Genomic DNA, 22,653 nt, shown 5'->3' with positions numbered 1-22,653 from the left:
GAAATAAGCTAGCTTAAACGAGAAGCAGCCATTTGGGGGATTTTGATATTTTTGCTAGCTTGTTTTTTTTAAAATGAATTGTTAGAAGAGTTGAATTGTAATATTTGACACATTTTTAAAGTGTTAAAATTGTTAAATGGATTTAAAGTAAACTGCAATGGTTAAAAAAATCACTTTGGAAATAAGCTAGCTTAAACGAGAAGCAGCCATTTGGGGGATTTTGATATTTTTGCTAGCTTGTTTTTTTTAAAATGAATTGTTAGAAGAGTTGAATTGTAATATTTGACACATTCTTAAAGTGTTAAAATTGCTAAACAGATTTAAAGTCAACTGTAACGGTTAAAAAAAATCACTTTGGAAATAAGCTAGCTTAACCGAGAAGCAGCCATTTGGGGGATTTTGATATTTTGCTAGCTTGTTTTTTTTAATGAATTGTTAGAAGAGTTGAATTGTAATATTTGACACATTTTTAAAGTGTTAAAATTGTTAATTGGATTTAAAGTAAACTGTAACGGTAAAAAAAATCACTTTGGAAATAAGCTAGCTTAAACGAGAAGCAGACATTTGGGGATTTTGATATTTTGCTAGCTTGTTTTATATGAATTGATTAAAGAAATATAGCAAGATCAGTTGAATTGTAATATTTGACACACTGTTAAAGTGCAATAATTTGTTAAATGGATTTAAAATGAATCTAAATTGTAAAAAAAATAAATAAAAAAAAAAAGCTTTTAAAAAATAAGCTATCTTAAACGACAGGCAAACATTTTGGGGATTGTGATATTTTGCTAGCTTATTTTCTATGAATTGGTTAAAGAAATATAGCAAGAAGAGTTGAATTGTAATATTTGACACATTCTTAAAGTGTTAAAATTGTTAAACAGATTTAAAGTCAACTGTAACGGTTAAAAAAAATCACTTTGGAAATAAGCTAGCTTAACCGAGAAGCAGCCATTTGGGTGATTTTGATATTTTGCTAGCTTGTTTTTTTTAAATTAATTGTTAGAAGAGTTGAATTGTAATATTTGACACATTTTTAAAGTGTTAAAATTATTAAATGGATTTAAAGTAAACTGTAATGGTTAAAAAAATCACTTTGGAAATAAGCTAGCTTAAACGAGTAGCAGCCATTTGGGGGATTTTGATATTTTTGCTAGCTTGTTTTTTTTAAAATGAATTGTTAGAAGAGTTGAATTGTAATATTTGACACATTTTTAAAGTGTTAAAATTGTTAAATGGATTTAAAGTCAACTGTAACGGTAAAAAAAAATCACTTTGGAAATAAGCTAGCTTAAACGAGAAGCAGCCATTTGGGGGATTTTGATATTTTTGCTAGCTTGTTTTTTTTAAAATGAATTGTTAGAAGAGTTGAATTGTAATATTTGACACATTTTTAAAGTGTTAAAATTGTTAAATGGATTTAAAGTCAACTGTAACGGTAAAAAAAAATCACTTTGGAAATAAGCTAGCTTAAACGAGAAGCAGCCATTTGGGGGATTTTGATATTTTTGCTAGCTTGTTTTTTTTAAAATGAATTGTTAGAAGAGTTGAATTGTAATATTTGACACATTCTTAAAGTGTTAAAATTGCTAAACAGATTTAAAGTCAACTGTAACGGTTAAAAAAAATCACTTTGGAAATAAGCTAGCTTAACCGAGAAGCAGTCATTTGGGTGATTTTGATATTTTGCTAGCTTGTTTTTTTTAATGAATTGTTAGAAGAGTTGAATTGTAATATTTGACACATTTTTAAAGTGTTAAAATTGTTAATTGGATTTAAAGTAAACTGTAACGGTAAAAAAAATCACTTTGGAAATAAGCTAGCTTAAACGAGAAGCAGACATTTGGGGATTTTGATATTTTGCTAGCTTGTTTTATATGAATTGATTAAAGAAATATAGCAAGATCAGTTGAATTGTAATATTTGACACACTGTTAAAGTGCAATAATTTGTTAAATGGATTTAAAATGAATCTAAATTGTAAAAAAAATAAATAAAAAAAAGCTTTTAAAAAATAAGCTATCTTAAACGACAGGCAAACATTTTGGGGATTGTGATATTTTGCTAGCTTATTTTCTATGAATTGGTTAAAGAAATATAGCAAGAAGAGTTGAATTGTAATATTTGACACATTCTTAAAGTGTTAAAATTGTTAAACAGATTTAAAGTCAACTGTAACGGTTAAAAAAAATCACTTTGGAAATAAGCTAGCTTAAACGAGAAGCAGCCATTTGGGGGATTTTGATATTTTGCTAGCTTGTTTTTTTTAATGAATTGTTAGAAGAGTTGAATTGTAATATTTGACACATTTTTAAAGTGTTAAAATTGTTAAATGGATTTAAAGTAAACTGTAACGGTTAAAAAAATCACTTTGGAAATAAGCTAGCTTAAACGAGAAGCAGCCATTTGGGGTTTTTGATATTTTGCTAGCTTGTTTTTTCATGAATTGTTAGAAGAACACGCGTAAGAAGAGTTGAATTGTAATATTTGACACATTTTTAAAGTGTTGCAATTATTAAATAGATTTAAAGTCAACTGTAATGGTTAAAAAAAATCACTTTGGAAATAAGCTAGCTTAAACGAGAAGCAGACATTTGGGGGATTTTGATATTTTGCTAGCTTGTTTTCTATGAATTGGTTAAATAAATATAGTATGAACAGTTGAATTGTAATATTTGACACATTTTTAAAGTGTTACAATTATTAAATAGATTTAAAGTCAACTGTATTGGTTAAAAATCACTTTGGAAATAAGCTAGCTTAAACGGGAAGCAGCCATTTGGGGGATTTTGATATTTTGCTAGCTTGTTTTCTCATGAATTGTCAAAAGAACAAGCGTCAGAAGAGTTGAATTGTAATATTTGACACATTTTTAAAGTGTTACAATTGTTAGATAGATTTAAAGTCAACTGTAATGGTTAAAAACTAACTTTTGGAAATAAACTAGCTTAACCGAGAAGCAGCCATTTGGGGGATTTTGATATTTTTGCTAGCTTGTTTTTTCATGATTTGTTAGAAGAACGCGTGTAAGAAGAGTTGAATTGTAATATTTGACACATTTTCAAAGTGTTACAATTATTAAATAGATTTAAAGTAAACTGTAATGGTTAAAAAAATTACTTTGGAAATAAGCTAGCTTAAACGAGAAGCAGACATTTTGGGGATTTTGATATTTTCCCAGCTTGTTTTCTATGAATTGTTAGAAGAGTTGAATTGTAATATTTGACACATTTTTAAAGTGTTAAAATTGTTAAATAGATTTAAAGTAAACTGTAATGGTTATAAATAAAATAAAAAATACTTTGGAAATAAGCTAGCTTAACTGACAGGTCATTTGGGGGATTTGATATTTTGATAGCTTGTTTTCTATGAATTGATTCAATAAATATAGTAAGAAGAGTTGAATTGTAATATTTGACACATTCTTAAAGTGTTAAAATTGTTAAACAGATTTAAAGTCAACTGTAATGGTTAAAAAAATCACTTTGGAAATAAGCTAGCTTAGCCGAGAAGCAGCCATTTGGGTGTATTTGATATTTTGCTAGCTTGTTTTTTTTATGAATTGTTAGAAGAGTTGAATTGTAATATTTGACACATTTTTAAAGTGTTAAAATTGTTAAATGGATTTAAAGTAAACTGTAATGGTTAAAAAACTAACTTTTGGAAATAAACTAGCTTAACCAACAGGCCATTTTGGGGATGTTGATATTTTCCTAGCTTGTTTTTTTATGAGTTGGTTAAAGAAATATAGCAAGAAGAGTTGAATTGTAATATTTGACACATTCTTAAAGTGTTACAATTATTAAATAGATTTAAAGTAAACTGTAATGGTTAAAAAAATCACTTTGGAAATAAGCTAGCTTAACCGAGAAGCAGCCATTTGGGTGATTTTGATATTTTGCTAGCTTGTTTTTTTTATGAATTGTTAGAAGAGTTGAATTGTAATATTTGACACATTTTTAAAGTGTTACAATTATTAAATAGATTTAAAGTAAACTGTGATGGTTAAAAAAATCACTTTGGAAATAAGCTAGCTTAAATGAGAAGCAGCCATTTGGGGGATTTTGATATTTTGCTAGCTTGTTTTCTATGAATTGATTAAAGAAATATAGTTGAATTGTAATATTTGACACACTATTAAAGTGCAATAATTTGTTAAATGGATTTAAAATGAATCTAAATTGTAAAAAAAAAAAAAAAAGCTTTAAAAAAAAAAGCAAACATTTTTGGGATTGTGATATTTTGCTAGCTTGTTTTCTATGAATGAATGAAAGAGAGAGTAATTTTAAGATTGGACACACTATTAAATGTTACAATTGTTACATGCGATTAAAGGGAACTTTAACCATTGGGAAAAAAAAATTGCTTTTGGAAATAACACAGCTTGTTTTCTATAATAGAAGAAATATCGGCTTATTTTTTGTAAAAGGATATAAAATGACCCTAAATGGTAAGTGAAACTTGAGAGACAGGTGGCCATTTTGATTGATTGATTGATTGATTGAGACTTTTATTAGTAGATTGCACATATTCCCTACAATTGACCACTAAATGGTACGTTTTTCAATTAGTTGAAGTCCACGTTAATCAATTCATGGTCAGGGTTGTACTATATAGTGAGTAATATTTCTGTCCATTGATGGACTAAGTAGAGTACGAAGGGTTGAATTGTAGAACTGGACACACCATTAAAGTGCTGGAAATATTTCACCGCTTAAATGAAGCCGCTTTCTCTAAACCCAAGAAAACAACAGCAAGAGTTGGAAAAAAGGCATAATAATAATCAGGGGCGCCGCTAGGGATTTTGGGCCCCATGAAAAGAATCTTTACAGTGTCATTATTTTTTCTGTATTATAATTTCATCATCATTAGGGGCCTCTCTGGTTTTAAGGTCAAACCACTTAGTGATTCTCACATTGGAACAGCAGGTCAAGATACCACCGACTTTCGAAACAGTTCTTTGGTCACAATACTTCAAGATCTGCTTGACTTCAAAGCAAGTTATCTATCAAAGGACTAAAGATTTTACGTTCAATTTAGTGTCAAATCTAAGGTTTTTACTGTAAATGGAAAACTGCACAAAAATTAGTAATTTTACAGTTAAAAAAGGTGCAGTTTAGTGGCCACAATTAAAACAAAAAAACAGTAGTACTGTTTTTCCATTTACCGTAGTGGAAAACCCCCCAAAACACTTTATATTGTACAGTAAAATTCTGGTGACTAAATTGACAGTTTTTACCATTTTTCTTTTACGGTTTATTACTGTATCACATTTTTTACAGTACAAAACAGTCCAAAAACTCAGTTCAGTTGCCAGAATTGAAATAAAACAGTGGTACTGTTTTCCATTTACAGTAATATGTTGTAAAAACAATCACACATTTGACAGTAAAAGTTTTTTTTACGGTTTATTACTGTAAATGAAAACACAATATCACAATTTTACAGTTAAAAAAAACTGTTTAGTTCAGTTGCCAGAATTAAAATAAAATGGTGGTACTGTTTTTCATTTACAGTAATATGTAAAATACACTGTATATTTTACAGTAAAATTCTGGTGACTAAATTGACAGTTTTTACCATTTTTTTTACGGTTTATTACTGTAAATGAAAACACTATCACATTTTCTACAGTACAAAACAGTCCAAAAAGTCAGTTCAGTTGCCAGAATTTAAATAAAACAATGAAACTGTTTTCCATTTACAGTAATATGTTGTAAAAACAATCATACATTTCACAGTAAAATTCTGGTAATTGAACCGTTTTTTTTTTTACCGTGAAATCAATTTTGTCACAATATAAATTCAATACTTAAAGATCTGCTTGACTTCAAAGCAAGTTATCTATCAAAGGACTAAAGATTTTACGTTCAATTTAGTGTCAAATCTAAGGTTTTTACTGTAAATGGAAAACTGCACAAAAAAATAATAATTTTACAGTTAAAAAAGGTGCAGTTTAGTGGCCACAATTAAAACAAAAAAACAGTACTACTGTTTTTCCATTTACCGTAGTGGAAAACCCCCCAAAACACTTTATATTGTACAGTAAAATTCTGGTGACTAAATTGACAGTTTTTACCATTTTTCTTTCACTGTTTATTACTGTATCGCATTTTTTACTGTACAAAACAGTCCAAAAACTCAGTTCAGTTGCCAGAATTGAAATAAAACAGTGGTACTGTTTTCCATTTACAGTAATATGTTGTAAAAACAATCACACATTTGACAGTAAAAGTTTTTTTTTACGGTTTATTACTGTAAATGAAAACACAATATCACATTTTTACAGTAAAAAAACTGTTTAGTTCAGTTGCCAGAATTAAAATAAAATGGTGGTACTGTTTTTCATTTACAGTAATATGTAAAATACACTGTATATTTTACAGTATAATTCTGGTGACTAAATTGACAGTTTTTACCATTTTTCTTTACGGTTTATTACTGTAAATGAAAACACTATCACATTTTTTACAGTACAAAAACAGTCCAAAAAGTCAGTTCAGTTGCCAGAATGTAAATAAAACAATGAAACTGTTTTCCATTTACAGTAATATGTTGTAAAAACAATCACACATTTGACAGCAAAAGTTTTTTTTACGGTTTATTACTGTAAATGAAAACACAATATCACATTTTTACAGTAAAAAAAACTGTTTAGTTCAGTTGCCAGAATTAAAATAAAACGGTGGTACTGTTTTTCATTTACAGTAATATGTAATATACACTGTATATTTTACAGTAAAATTCTGGTGACTAAATTGACAGTTTTTACCATTTTTTTTAACGGTTTATTACTGTAAATGAAAACACTATCACATTTTTGTACAGTACAAAAACAGTCCAAAAACTCAGTTCAGTTGCCAGAATTGAAATAAAACAGTGGTACTGTTTTCCATTTACAGTAATATGTTGTAAAAACAATCATACATTTCACAGTAAAATTCTGGTAAATGAACAGTTTTGGGTTTTTTTTTTACCGTAAAATAAATTTTGTCACAATATAAATTCAATACTTCAAGATCTGCTTGACTTCAAAGCAAGTTATCTATCAAATGACTAAATATTTTATGTTCAATTTTGTGTTTTTTTTTACAGCATAGTCAATGAGTTGCTGTTTTTTTTTACTGTAAAATCTAAGGTTTTTACTGTAAATTGAAAACTGCTAAAACTTTTTTTTTTTTTTTTTTTACAGTTAAAAAAGGTGCAGTTTAGTGGCCACTGTTTTTCCATTTACCGCAGTGGAAAACCCCCCAAAATACTTTATATCGTACAGTAAAATTCTGGTGAATAAATTGACAGTTTTTACCATTTTTCTTTAGGGTTTATTACTGTAAATAAAAACACTATCACATTTTTTTACAGTACAAAACAGTCCAAAAACTCAGTTCAGTTGCCAGAATGTAAATAAAACAATGAAACTGTTTTCCATTTACAGTAATATGTTGTAAAAACAATCATAAATTTCACAGTAAAATTCTGGTAATTGAACCGTTTTTTACCGTAAAATCAATTTTGTCACAATATAAATTCAATACTTAAAGATGTGCTTGACTTCAAAGCAAGTTATCTATCAAATGACTAAAGATTTTACGTTCAATTTAGTGTTTTCTTCACAGCATAGTCAATGAGTTGTTGTTTTTTTTACTGTAAAATCTAAGGTTTTTACTGTAAATGGAAAACTGCTAAAACTTTAGTTTAGTGGCCACAATTTAAAAAAATAACAGTAGTACTGTTTTTCCATTTACCGTAGTGGAAAACCCCCCAAAACACTTTATATTGTACAGAAAAATTCTGGTGAATAAATTGACAGTTTTTACCATTTTTCTTTACGGTTTCTTACTGTAAATGAAAACACTATCACATTTTTTACAGTACAAAACAGTCCAAAAACTCAGTTCAGTTGCCAGAATTTAAATAAAACAATGATACGGTTTTCCATTTACAGTAATATGTTATAAAAACAATCATACATTTCACAGTAAAATTCTGGTAAATGAACAGTTTTTGTTTTTTTTTACCGTAAAATAAATTTTGTCACAATATAAATTCAATACTTAAAGATGTGCTTGACTTCAAAGCAAGTTATCTATCAAATGACTAAAGATTTTACGTTCAATTTAGTGTTTTTTTTACAGCATAGTCAATGAGTTGCTGTTTTTTTTACTGTAAAATCTAAGGTTTTTACTGTAAATTGAAAACTGCTAAAACTTTTTTTTTTTTACAGTTAAAAAAGGTGCAGTTTAGTGGCCACTGTTTTTCCATTTACCGCAGTGGAAAACCTCCCAAAATACTTTATATCGTACAGTAAAATTCTGGTGAATAAATTGACAGTTTTACCATTTTTCTTTTACGGTTTATTACTGTATCACATTTTTTACAGTACAAAACAGTCCAAAAACTCAGTTCAGTTGCCAGAATTTAAATAAAACAATGAAACTGTTTTCCATTTACAGTAATATGTTGTAAAAACAATCATAAATTTCACAGTAAAATTCTGGTAACCGAACCGTTTTTTTTACCGTAAAATCAACGGTTGTTTTTTTTACGGTTTATTACTGTAAATTAAAGCACAATATCACATTTTTTACAGTAGAAAAAACTGTCAGTTCAGTTGCCCGAATTAAAATAAAACTGTGGTACTGTTTTCCATTTACAGTAAAAACCATCGTAAATTTGACAGTAAAATTCTGGTGAGTGAGTTTCCGTTTTTTTTTACGGTACAATCTACAGACTTGTCTTTTACAGTGTACATAAAAAATATTTATAATAATCAAATTCATAGAGTATCTGCTGTTACAAGCGGCCCGACGTGGACTTGACTGAGAACCAGTTGGACACCCCTGCCGTAAACACAAGTTCCGTATCAAAGCCGACGTTCTGAAAGATGGGATTCCAAACACGTGTAGCGTTACACCCCGACTAAGTACAGGGCAGTACTGTCGGACCACGTGACTCCCTGAGATGAGGCCATGGTCCGGACGGGAAGGAAGCTTGAGGGTCCCCAAAGGATTTGGCATCAGTCCCTCCAGGTCCACTCTTGTGAAGGATTTGGCCTCACATGCTGGTTTCATTGGGTGGTGTCAGACTTCCGTCTAGAACATGGTTTTCTTGTCTTTCCCTAGGTGCCGCCTCCCTCGCCGCCCCCTCCGCAGTCAGCAGTCCCTGTGAGCAGTTAAGCGCGCCGCCTTTAGGCAGAGGACTAGTGCTGCTGCCTGAGCGCTCCACGTGATTCCTCCCCCGGCGGCTTAAACCCGTGAGCTGCCCTTCACCTTCTAATCTCTCACCTTCCCCCGCAGAGTTGCTCGGACGAACTAATTGGCCCATCGGGGACGCAGATTGTACGAGAGCCTGTAGCGGAGGGTTAACTTCCGAGCTGAGAGAAAATCTGCTGGATGCCGTGTCGTCCGCCAGGACCTGGGCAAGCCTGGCTGAGCCGGCGGAGGCGGGGGTGGCCACAGGTGTCGTGGCTGTCATAAGCACATCCTCCCGTCCGCCAATCAGGTCCACTTTGTGGGCTCTTGGCTTCTGCATGCTGCAAGAATCTGCAGAGGAGCTGCTGATGCTCCCCTTGAAGTTGTAGGGATTCTCTTGTAGGGGTGTTAGTGTCTGGACACTGTCAGCGCTCTTGGCACTGATCTGACTCAGATCCAAGGGAGGGGGTGCGCGCAGTTGTCTTGCACTACTGCCAACACCAGGAACCAGAGAACTTTCTCTGCCGCTCTCTCCACGCTCAGCCGTGCCGGTGACTGTCCTTGCACCTTCATTTGAAGTTTCTTGGTTCAACACGCTCATCTCCACCTCCTCCAGGAGTTTGTCCTGACTTTCCGTCTGGTCGTCCGGAACTTGGACGTTAGGTTGCTGAGGGCTGCTTTTGTTCGGCAACGTCTTGATGCTTTCACGGGAGCCCACCTGAGCCACTTCCTGGAAGTGTCTGGGCTGATCGGGACTGCCTGCCCCTGCGTTGGAGTAACGTTTGTGGTAGCTCCAGCGGCTTGGTGACAGGTGGTTGTCCACGGGACACTTACTGTCCTCCTTCTTCTCCACCAGCACATCTGTCAGCTCCATGTTTCGTGCGAAAGCCTCTTTGGGATTAATGGAAACGATACTTCCACTCCGTTTGGCACGTTCAAGAGCCTCCCTCCTCTTGATGGCCTTCTCCTGCCTCTTCTGCTCGCGGTAGAACTCGGAGAAGTTGTTGACGATGATCGGGATGGGGAGGGCGATGACCAGCACACCGGCTATGCAGCAGAGCCCCCCGACAATCTTCCCCAGGAGGGTTTGCGGGTAAATGTCTCCGTAGCCGACTGTAGTCATGGTGATGGTCGCCCACCAGAAGGAGGCGGGGATGCTGGTGAATTTGGTGGAATCCTCATCTTTCTCGGCAAAGAACACCAAGCTAGAGAAGATCATGATGCCCATGGCCAAGAAGAGGATCAACAGACCCAGTTCATTGTAGCTCCTCCGTAACGTGAAGCCCAGAGACTGGAGTCCGGTGGAGTGCCGGGCCAGCTTCAGTATCCTGAGGATCCGCATGATCCGGAATATCTGCACCACCCGCCGCACATTCTGGAACTGCATGACGTTCTTGTTGGACTCCGTTAGGCAGAGAGTCACGTAGTAAGGCAGGATAGCCAGCAGGTCGATGATGTTCAGCGGCGCCTTGATGAAATTCCACTTGTTGGGCGCGGACAGCAGCCGTAGCAAGTACTCCATGGTGAACCAGGCGATGCACACCGCCTCCACGTGGGCCAGGTTGGGGTTGTCGTTGAACTGGCCGAACTCGTCCACCACCTGCAGCTCTGGCAGAGTGTTGAGCGACAGCGAAATGGTGGAGATGATGATGAACAGGATGGAGATCATGGCCAGGATCTGCAAGACAAGGTCATCAGTCATAACACATACTTTTTCAAGGTCAACTGCAACATATGTAACATTATTTTATAGTCTCTTTACTCCATGTGAGTGATTATGATTGTTGACTTCTCTGAGCCCGTTTAAAAATGGCTCATGTCATGCAGTCATTAGACTCGCTTACCAAAGCCACAATGGGAAAGTCAAAGGGACTCAGCACAGATCTGGAAAAAAACCCCGAATCATTGACTTGAACAAGTCAGGAAAGTCACTTGGAGCCATTTCAAAGCAGCTTAAGGTCCCAAGACCAATTGTTTCTAAGTATAAAGTGCATGGCACAGTTTTGTCACTGCCACGATCAGAAAGAAAACGCACGCTATCACCTGCTGCTGAGAGAAAATTGGTCAGGATCATCAAGAGAACCACCAAAAAGCAGGTCTGCGATGAATTGGCAGCTGCTGGAACACAGCAGAGGCCCTCGGTGTGTTCGATGAGGAGACCAAACGGCTCGGCCTGAAAATCAGCTGGTCCATCGCCGATATGCATGAGTTCGATTTCGGACCAGCTGATTTTCAGGCCGAGCTGTTTGGTCTCCTCATCAAACACACCGAGGGCCTCCCTGAGCTGGTCAGCGGTCTCACTGAACAGGGTGGTGTCATCGGCGTATTCGAGGTCCTTTAGGGTGTAGTTTCCAAGTGACACCTTGGGGACTCGCACACAGACTCTGGACATCAGGTGGTCGATGGCACAGTTAAATAGTTCTGGTGCGGCAACACAGCCTTGCCTGACCCCGCTGTTGATGGGGAGTCTGTGTGCGAGTCCCCGGGGTGTCACTTGGAAACTACACCCTAAAGGACCTCGAATACGCCGACGACACCACCCTGTTCAGTGAGACCGCTGACCAGCTCAGGGAGGCCCTCGGTGTGTTTGATGAGGAGACCAAACAGCTCGGCCTGAAAATCAGCTGGTCCAAAACCGAACTCATGCATATCGGCGATGGACCAGACCCACCACCCTTCTTATTTGAGGATACCCCTGTCCACTTTGTCCCTACCGTCAGATACCTCGACTCGACAGTCACCGACACCGGCGACCTCAAACGAGAGGTGGACCAGCCTCCGTCATGCAGTCCTTGTGGAGACCGTTGTGGCGACACCGGCACATATCTCGGGACACCAAGTTGAGGGTCTACAATTCCTCTGTCATCTCTGTCCTTCCGTACGGCTCGGAAACATGGCCGCTGAATAACATCCTGGCGGCCAGGCTGGATGGCTTTGATTCCAGAGCCCTCAGGAGGATAGAAGGCATCACGTGGAGCCAGCATGTCACCAACAAGACCCTAAGAGAGCCAAGCCAACAGCTCCCAGCCTCTCGCCTCGCAGCTGGTATGGCCATGTCATCCGCCTGCCGGGGGAACACCCCACGCGCAAAACCCTGGACTTCAACCCGCAGCGAGCTGGCTGGAGACGCCCTAGAGGCGCCCCCCAGCACTCGCTGGCTGGATGTGTTAGCCCAGGACCTTAAGGCCTGCAATGTGACTATGGCACAAGCTCAACACCAGACCAGATGGAGAGACCTGGTTGCTATGGTCGGCTCTACGCGCCCTGAAGTGCAAGAGGACTAAGTAAGTAAGTAAGTAAGTAAGGAACACAGGTGTCAGTGTCCACAGTCCGAGAGACTACCATGCAAGAAGGAAGCCCCTTGCTCCAGAAGCCACACCTTAAGGCTGCTCTAAAGTTTGCTGCTGGTCACATGGACAAAGATAAGACCTTCTGGAGGAAAGTTCTGTGGTCGGATGAAACAAAAAGTGAGCATCGACAAGCCACATCAGTGTGTAAAGGATATCACCACATGGGCTCAGGAAACACTTCAGAAACCCACTGTCAGTAACGACGGTTGGTCGCTACATCTGTAAGTGCAAGTTAAAACTCTCCTATGCGAGGCGAAAAAAACGTTTATCAACAACACCCGGAAACGCCGTCGGCTTCGCTGGGCCCGAGCTCATCTAAGATGGACTGATACAAAGTGGAAAAGTGTTCTGTGGTCTGACGAGTCCACATTTCAAATTGTTTTTTGGAAACTGTGGACGTCGTGACCAAAAGAGGAAAAGAACCATCCGGATTGTTCTAGGGTGAAAGTGTAAAAGGCAGCATGTGTGATGGTATGGGGGTGTATTAGTGACCAAGACATGGGTAACTTACACATCTGTGAAGGCACCATTAATGCTGAAAGGTACATACAGCAACATATGTTGCCATCCAAGCAACGTTACCATGGACGCCCCTGCTTATTTCAGCAAGACAATGCCAAGCCACGCGGCTTCATAGTAAAAGAGTGCAGGTACTAGACTATGTATAAACTGTATAAAAGCAGCTTCCATGAAATGCTCAAACAAGGACGGGGGCGAGGGTCACCACTTTGTCAACAAATGCCCGAGCAAATTGTTGAACGGTTTAAGAACAACATTTCTCAAACAAGGAATTTAGGGATTTCACCATCTACGCTCCGTAATATCATCAAAAGGTTCAGGGGAATCTGGAGAAATCACTGCACGTAAGCCACGATATTTTTACACATCTTGGATCCCTCAGGCGCCAAAAAGCCACATCGGTGTGTAAAGGATATCACCACATGGGCGCAGGAACACTTCAGAAAACCACTGTTTTTTTTTAAAGTTGTTCAGACGGTACACCTGTAAGTGCAAGTTAAAACTCTACTATGCAAAAGCCACGGCCATTTATCAACAACACCCGGAAGCGCTTCGCTGGTTAAGTTTGTCAGTGTGAACATGAAATATCTTGTCTTTGCAGTCGTTTCAATTGAATATAAGTTGAAAAAGGATTTGTTGTAGTCTCTTTTTATTTACCTTTTACGCAATATTGGTTTTGTATGTATGTATATATATATATATATATATATATATATATATATATATATATTCACACTCACCAAAAGGGTCCCACTCAGAGTGTTTAAAATAGGTGAGTTTTGTTAGAAGTGGGAGGAGCCAGGCGGCATAAGCAAGTGTGGCGAGGACATGGTCGTAATAGGATTAGTGTTGCTTTCTTTAGACCTCACTCAGTCCTGCTTCCAGCCGACAAGAAGAATCAAGACATAGTAGCAGACGGGCCACAAATACCCTGCTCGTCTGTACCGCACAACCTATGGAGGAGCTGCTGATGGTGTGCTTGACAAATCCCGTCCTACTGAAGCAAGAGAGGAGACAAAGTATCGGAAATAAACTGTGGTATTGGAACATTGGATGATAGTAGAAGGATGATGGATACATGAATGGATGATGGATGGAAAGTCACATGAAGTCTCAGACTTGGACTTTAAAGTCACATGAAGTCCAGAACCTCAGCAAGTTTTTACCTCCTGAAAAACATTTCTATAACCTGAGGACTAAATTCTAAATGTGACTTAGAAGGACTGGTCCATGCCTTGGTCTCCAGCAGCTTAGACTACTGTCATGGTCATGGACTCTAAACCAAACCAGAGAACCTCAGGGAGTGCACATGGTCTCCTGCTGACATGTTAGAACCATCTCCAGGTCTGAGGACCTCAGGGAGTGCACATGGTCTCCTGCTGACATGTTAGAACCACCTCCAGGTCTGAGAACCTCAGGGAGTGCACATGGTCTCCTGATGACATGTTAGAACCATCTCCAGGTCTGAGAACCTCAGGGAGTGCACATGGTCTCCTGCTGACATGTTAGAACCACCTCCAGGTCTGAGAACCTCAGGGAGTGCACATGGTCTCCTGCTGACATGTTAGAACCATGTCCAGGTCTAAGGACCTCAGGGAGTGCACATGGTCTCCTGCTGGTGCTCAGAGTCAGGACCAAACATGGTGAAACTGTTTCAGTTTTATGCTCCTAATATCTGATGGATGGATGGACTATGAAATGGATAAATGATAGACAAGCCGGGCAGGAACCTACATGAGCATGGTCCGGTTACCTTAGCAGCTAGCCGGACCAGAACCTACATGAGCTTGGTCAGATTACCTTGACAGCTAGCCGGGCAGGAAACTACATGAGCACGGTCAGGTTACCTTAGCAGCTAGCCGGACCAGAACCTACATGAGCTTGGTCAGATTACCTTGACGGCTAGCTGGGCAGGAACCTACATGAATTTGGTCAGGTTACATTGGCGGCTAGCCGGGCCGGAACCTACATGAGCTCGGTAGGTTCCTACATGACCACGGTCAGGTTACCTTAGCGGCTAGCCGGGCAGGAACCTACATGAGCTTGGTCAGGTTACCTTGGCGGCTAGCCGGAAACCGGAACCTACATGAGCTTGGTCAGGTTACCTTGACGGCTAGCTGGGCAGGAACCTAGATGAATTCGGTCAGGTTACCTTGGCGGCTAGCCGGGCCGGAACCTACATGAGCTCGGTAGGTTCCTACATGAGCATGGTCAGGTTACCTTGGCGGTTAGCCGGGCCAAAATCTACATGAGCACGGTCAGGTTACCTTGACGGCTAGCTGGGAAGGAACCTCCATGAGCTTGGTCAGGTTACCTTGGCGGCTAGCCGGGCCGGAACCTACTTGAGCACGGTCAGGTTACCTTGGCGGCTAGCCGGGCAGGAACCTCCATGAGCTTGGTCAGGTTACCATGGTGGCTAGCCGGGCCGGAACCTACTTGAGCACGGTCAGGTTACCTTGACGGCTAGCCGGGTAGGAACCTACATGAGCACGGTCAGGTTACCTTGGCGGCTAGCCGGGCCAGAATCTACATGAGCACGGTCAGGTTGCCTTGGCGGCTAGTTGGAACCGGAACCTCCATGAGCTTGGTCAGGTTACCTTGACGGCTAGCTGGGCCAGAATCTACATGAGCAAGGTCAGGTTACCTTGACGGCTAGCTGGGCAGGAACTTACATTAGCATGGTCAGGTTACCTTGGCGGCTAGCAGGAACCGGAACCTACATGAATTCGGTCAGGTTACATTAGTGGCTAGCCGGGCCGGAACCTACATGAATTTGGTTAGGTTACCTTAGCGGCTAGCCGGGCCGGAACCTACATGAGCACGGTCAGGTTACCTTAGCGGCTAGCCGGGCAGGAACCTCCATGAGCACGGTCAGGTTACCTTGGCGGCTAGCCGGGCAGGAACTTACATTAGCACGGTCAGGTTACCTTGGCGGCTAGCCGGGCCAGAATCTACATGAGCACGGTCAGGTTACTTTGACGGCTAGCCGAGCTGGAACCTACATGAGCACGGTCAGGTTACCTTGGCGGCTAGCCGTGAAGGAACCTACAAGAGCACAGTCAGGTTACCTTGGCGGCTAGCCGGGCAAGAACCTACATGAATTCGGTCAGGTTACCTTGGCGGCTAGCCGGAATTGGAACCTACATGAGCTCGGTCAGGCTACCTTGGCGGCTAGCTGGGCAGGAACCTCCATGAGCTTGGTCAGGTTAGCTTGGTGGCTAGCCGGTCCGGAACCTACATGAGCTCTGTCAGGTTACCTTGACGGCTAGTCGGGCAGGAATCTACATTAGCACGGTCCGGTTACCTTGGCGGCTCGCGGGCCAGAATCTACATGAGCACGGTCAGGTTACTTTGACGGCTAGCCGGGAAGGAACCTCCATGAGCATGGTCAGGTTACCATGGTGGCTAGCCGGGTCGGAACCTACATGAGCACGGTCAAGTTACCTTGGCAGCTAGCCGGAACCGGAACCTACATGAGCACGGTCAGGTTACCTTGGCGGCTAGCCGGGCAGGAGCCTACATGAACTTGGTCAGGTTACCTTGGCGGCTAGCCGGGCAGGAACCTCCATGAGCACGGTCAGGTTACCTTGACGGCTAGCCGGGCCGGAACCTACATGAGCACGGTCAGGTTACCTTGGCGGCCACGGAGGAGCTGGGCTTCTCCAGCAGGTCCCAGAGTTTCTGCCTCTGGTCTGGACAACATCCGAGCTCCTCCTCCACCACGTCCTTCTCCCGGAGAGTCTCGGCCTCGCGACGCAGTTCCTCGTTCATCTGCTCCTTCTTCTGGTGGTAGCGGGCCTGGCAGCAGGACTCCAGGTAGATCTCGTCGATGCCCCAGTAGTCCAGCTCCTGGCCGAAGGACAAGGCGCACATCTCCTCCATCATGTGCAGCTTGCCCGTGCGGTAGAAGTTGAGGATGGAGGAGAAGGCCACGGGGTGGCGGTCGAAGAAGTAGTCGTTGTCTGGCAGATTGTAGTCGTCGCACACCTCCAGCAGGGACTCGTGCGTGTTGCAGTCCCGCAGCTGGCCCAGGCGCGTCCGGGGCAGGCGGTCCAGCGTCCGCCACAGGACTTCGTGCGTCAGTCCGCCCACGTTGAGGCGGACCCTGCGGGAGCGAGCCTTGGCGCGGATGATGTCGATGGGCTCGGGGGGCAGGATGGGCGCCCCCGCTGGTCGGCTGCTGAACGGCGCTCGGTCCGTCATGGCCGCTGGTCTCTATGGCGACGGCGCTGGCTGCTGGACTCAGGGGGAACTTCTGCTCGTCTCCATGGCTACCAGACACATTGTGGAGGATTATTGGACTTACATACATAAGTAGTCTACTTACTATGTAGATTATAATGTACTTACATAATGTACTTACTTATTTTACTTACATATTGTACTTTCTTATTTTAGTTACATAATGTACTTACTTATTGTACTTACATATTATACTTACACAATGTACTTAATTATTTTAGTTACATATTGGACTTACATAATGTACTTACTTATTTTAGTTGCATAATGTACTTACTTATTGTACTTACATAATTTACAGTAGTTACATATTGTACTTACACATTGTACTTACATAATGTACTTACTTATTGTACTTACATATTGTACTTACTTATTGTACTTATATAATGTACTTAAATAATTTACTTACATATTGTACTTACACATTGTACTTACATAATGTACTTACTTATTGTACTTACATATTGTACTTACTTATTGTACTTATATATTGTACTTAAATAATTTACTTACTTATTGTACTTACATATTATACTTACATAATTTACAGTAGTTACATATTGTACTTACACAATGTACTTCCTTATTGTACGTACATAATGTACTTACTTATTGTACTTACATATTATACTTACATAATTTACAGTAGTTACATATTGTACTTACACATTGTACTTACATAATGTACTTACTTATTGTACTTACATATTGTACTTACTTATTGTACTTATATATTGTACTTAAATAATTTACTTACTTATTGTACTTACATAATTTACAGTAGTTACATATTGTACTTACACATTGTACTTACATAATGTACTTACTTATTGTACTTACATATTGTACTTACTTATTGTACTTATATATTGTACTTAAATAATTTACTTACTTATTGTACTTACATATTATACTTACATAATTTACAGTAGTTACATATTGTACTTACACATTGTACTTACATAATGTACTTCTTTATTGTACTTACATAATGTACTTACTAATTGTACTTACATATTATACTTACATAATTTACAGTAGTTACATATTGTACTTACACATTGTACTTACATAATGTACTTACATAATGTACTTACACATTGTACTTACATAAAGTACTTACTTATTGTACTTAAATATTATACTTACATAAATTACAGTAGTTACATATTGTACTTACACATTGTACTTACATATTGTACTTACTTATTGTACTTACATATTGTACTTACTTATTGTACTTATATATTGTACGTACATAATGTACTTACTTATTGTACTTACATATTATACTTACATAATTTACAGTAGTTACATATTGTACTTACATAATGTACTTACTTATTGTACTTACATAATGTACTTACTTATTGTACTTAAATATTATACTTACATAATTTACAGTAGTTACATATTGTACTTACACATTGTACTTACATAATGTACTTACTTATTGTACTTACATAATGTACTTACTTATTGTACTTACATATTATACTTACACAATGTACTTAATTATTTTAGTTACATATTGGACTTACATAATGTACTTACTTATTTTAGTTACATAATGTACTTACTTATTGTACTTACATAATTTACAGTAGTTACATATTGTACTTACACATTGTACTTACATAATGTACTTACTTATTGTACTTACATAATGTACTTACTTATTGTACTTACATATTGTACTTACATAATTTACAGTAGTTACATGTTGTACTTACACATTGTACTTACATAATGTACTTACTTATTGTACTTACATATTGTACTTACTTATTGTACTTACTTATTGTACTTACATATTATACTTACATAATTTACAGTAGTTACATATTGTACTTATACATTGTACTTACATAATGTACTTACTTATTGTACTTACATATTGTACTTACTTATTGTACTTACATAATGTACTTACTTATTGTACTTACATATTGTACTTACTTATTGTACTTACATAATGTACTTACTTATTGTACTTACATATTGTACTTACTTATTGTACTTACATATTGTACTTACATAATTTACAGTAGTTACATATTGTACTTACACATTGTACTTACATAATGTACTTACTTATTGTACTTACATATTATACTTACATAATTTACTTAATTATTTTAGTTACATATTGTCGTTATCTATTGTACTTACATAATGTAACAACATGCTGTACTTATTGTACTTACATAGTGTACTTACATATTGTACTTACATAATGTAGTTACATATTGTACTTACATAAAGTACTTACTTATTGTAATTACATAAAGTACTTACTTATTGTACTTACATAATTTAGTTACATATTGTACTATACATTGTACTTACATAATGTACTTACTTATTGTACTTACATATTGTACTTATATATTATACTTACATAATGTACTTAATCATTTTAGTTACATATTGTAATTACATATTGTCGTTACCGTTTGTACTTACATAATGCAACAACATACTTTACTTACATATTGTACTTACATATTGTACTTAGTGTACTTACATATTGTAATTACATTTTTTAGATACATATTGTACTTACATATTGTACTTACACATTGTACTTCCATATTGTACTTACTTATTGTACTTACTTATTGTACTTACATATTGTACTTACATAATTTACAGTAGTTACACATTGTACTTACATAATGTACTTACTTATTGTACTTACATATTATACTTACATAATTTACTTAATTATTTTAGTTACATATTGTCGTTATCTATTGTACTTACATAATGTAACAACATACTGTACTTATTGTACTTACATAGTGTACTTACATATTGTACTTACATAATGTAGTTACATATTGTACTTACATAAAGTACTTACTTATTGTAATTACATAAAGTACTTACTTATTGTACTTACATAATTTAGTTACATATTGTACTTACACATTGTACTTACATAATGTACTTACGTATTGTACTTACATATTGTACTTATATATTATACCTACATAATGTACTTAATCATTTTAGTTACATATTGTAATTACATATTGTCGTTACCGTTTGTACTTACATAATGCAACAACATACTTTACTTACATATTGTACTTACATATTGTACTTAGTGTACTTACATATTGTAATTACATTTTTTAGATACATATTGTACGTACATATTGTACTTACACATTGTACTTCCATATTGTACTTACTTATCGTACTTACATATTGCCGTTACATAATGTAACAATATACTGTACTTACATATTGTACTTACTGCACTTACACGTTGTACTTACTTATTGTACTTACATATTGTACTTACATAGTGGAACAACATACTGTACTTACATATTGGACTTAAGTATTGTACCAACATTTTGTACTTACATATTGTACTTATTATACTTACATACTGTGCTTGCATGTATAAATATGCTTTATATTTTGGGAATTGTGCTTTTTTGCTAGCTTGTTTTCTATGAATTGATTGAAGAAATATAGTAAAAACTGTTAAATTGTAGTATCTGTCACACTAATAAATCATTACAGTTGGTAAATTGATTATTAAAGTAAGTTTAATGGCATAAAATATGCTTTGGAAATGAGCTATCTTAACCGACAGGCAACAATTTGGGGATTATAATATTTTGATGGCTTGTTTTCTATGAATTGACTGAAGAAATATAGTAAAAACTGTTGAATTGTAGTATCTGTCACACTAATAAATCATTACAGTTGGTAAATTGATTTTAAAAGGAGGTTTAATGGCTAAAAAATGCTTTTGGAAATAAACTAGTTTAACCGACAGGTAAACATTTGGGGGATTATGATATTTTGCTATCTTGTTTTCTATGAATTGATTGAATAAATATAGTAAAAACTGTTGAATTGTAGTATCTGTCACACTAATAAATCATTACAGTTGTTACATTGATTTTTAAAGTAAGTTTAATTGCAAAAAAAAGGCTTTTGGAAAAGAGAAGTTTAACCGACAAGCAAACATTTTGGGGATTATGATATTTTGCTAGCTTGTTTTCTATGAATTGACTGAAGAAATATAGTAAAAACTGTTAAATTGTAGTATCTGTCACACTAGTAAATCATTTCAGTTGTAAAATGTATTTTAAAAGGAGGTTTAATGGCTAAAAAATGCTTATGGAAATAAACTAGTTTAACCGACAGGCAAACATTTGGGGGATTTTCATATTTTGCTAGTTTGTTTTCTATGAATTGATTGAATAAATATAGTAAAAACAGTTTAATTGTAGTATCTGTCACACTAATAAATCATTACAGTTGGTAAATTGATTTTAAAAGGAGGTTTAATGGCTAAAAAATGCTTTTGGAAATAAACTAGTTTAACCGACAGGCAAACATTTGGGGGATTTTCATATTTTGCTAGATTGTTTTCTATGAATTGATTGAATAAATATAGTAAAAACTGTTGAATTGTAGTATCTGTCACACTAGTAAATCATTACAGATGTTACATTGATTTTCAAAGTAAGTTTAATCGCTAAAAATACACTTCGGAACTTTGCTAGCTTGTTTTCTATGAAAACTGTTGAATTGTAGTATCTGTCACACTAGTAAATCATTACAGATGTAAAATGTATTCTAAAAGGAGGTTTAATGGCTAAAAAATGCTTTTGGAAATAAACTAGTTTAACCGACAGGCAAACATTTGGGGGATTTTCATATTTTGCTAGATTGTTTTCTATGAATTGATTGAAGAAATATAGTAAAAACAGTTTAATTGTAGTATCTGTCACACTAATAAATCATTACAGTTGGTAAATTGATTTTAAAAGGAGGTTTAATGGCTAAAAAATGCTTTTGGAAAAGAGAAGTTTAACCGACAGGCAAACATTTTGGGGATTATGATATTTTGCTAACTTGTTTTCTATGAATTGACTGAAGAAATATAGTAAAAACTGTTAAATTGTAGTATCTGTCACACTAGTAAATCATTTCAGTTGTAAAATGTATTCTAAAAGGAGGTTTAATGGCTAAAAAATGCTTTTGGAAATAAACTAGTTTAACCGACAGGCAAACATTTTGGGGATTTTCATATTTTGCGAGATTGTTTTCTATGAATTGATTGAAGAAATATAGTAAAAACTGTTAAATTGTAGTATCTGTCACACTAATAAATCATTACAGATGTGACATTGATTTTCAAAGTAAGTTTAATCGCTAAAAATACACTTTGGAATTTTGCTAGCTTGTTTTCTATGAAAACTGTTGAATTGTAGTATCTGTCACACTAGTAAATCATTACAGTTGTAAAATGTATTCTAAAAGGAGGTTTAATGGCTAAAAAAATGCTTTTGGAAATAAACTAGTTTAACCGACAG

General features: G+C 36.9%; 1 protein-coding gene across 1 annotated transcript in view; it reads right to left on the bottom strand.

The window, feature by feature from the left end:
- Nucleotides 1-7,604: 7,604 nt before the first annotated feature.
- LOC133575613 (potassium voltage-gated channel subfamily B member 2-like) overlaps nucleotides 7,605-22,653 on the bottom strand; it is a 22,071-nt gene continuing 7,022 nt past the window's right edge. The window contains exons 2-3 of the mRNA XM_061928303.2: nucleotides 16,694-17,331; nucleotides 7,605-10,869 (exon numbers count right to left, since the gene is read on the bottom strand). Coding sequence (XP_061784287.1) covers nucleotides 9,055-10,869; nucleotides 16,694-17,263 — 2,385 coding nt within the window. The 5' untranslated portion in view covers nucleotides 17,264-17,331 and the 3' untranslated portion in view covers nucleotides 7,605-9,054. The remainder of the gene's footprint in view (nucleotides 10,870-16,693; nucleotides 17,332-22,653) is intronic.

Source organism: Nerophis lumbriciformis, linkage group LG33 (assembly GCF_033978685.3).
Source record: "Nerophis lumbriciformis linkage group LG33, RoL_Nlum_v2.1, whole genome shotgun sequence".
NCBI lineage: Eukaryota > Metazoa > Chordata > Actinopteri > Syngnathiformes > Syngnathidae > Nerophis > Nerophis lumbriciformis.
The sequence above is the reverse complement of the archived record's forward strand: the minus strand, read 5'-3'. Positions and strand labels throughout refer to the sequence as shown.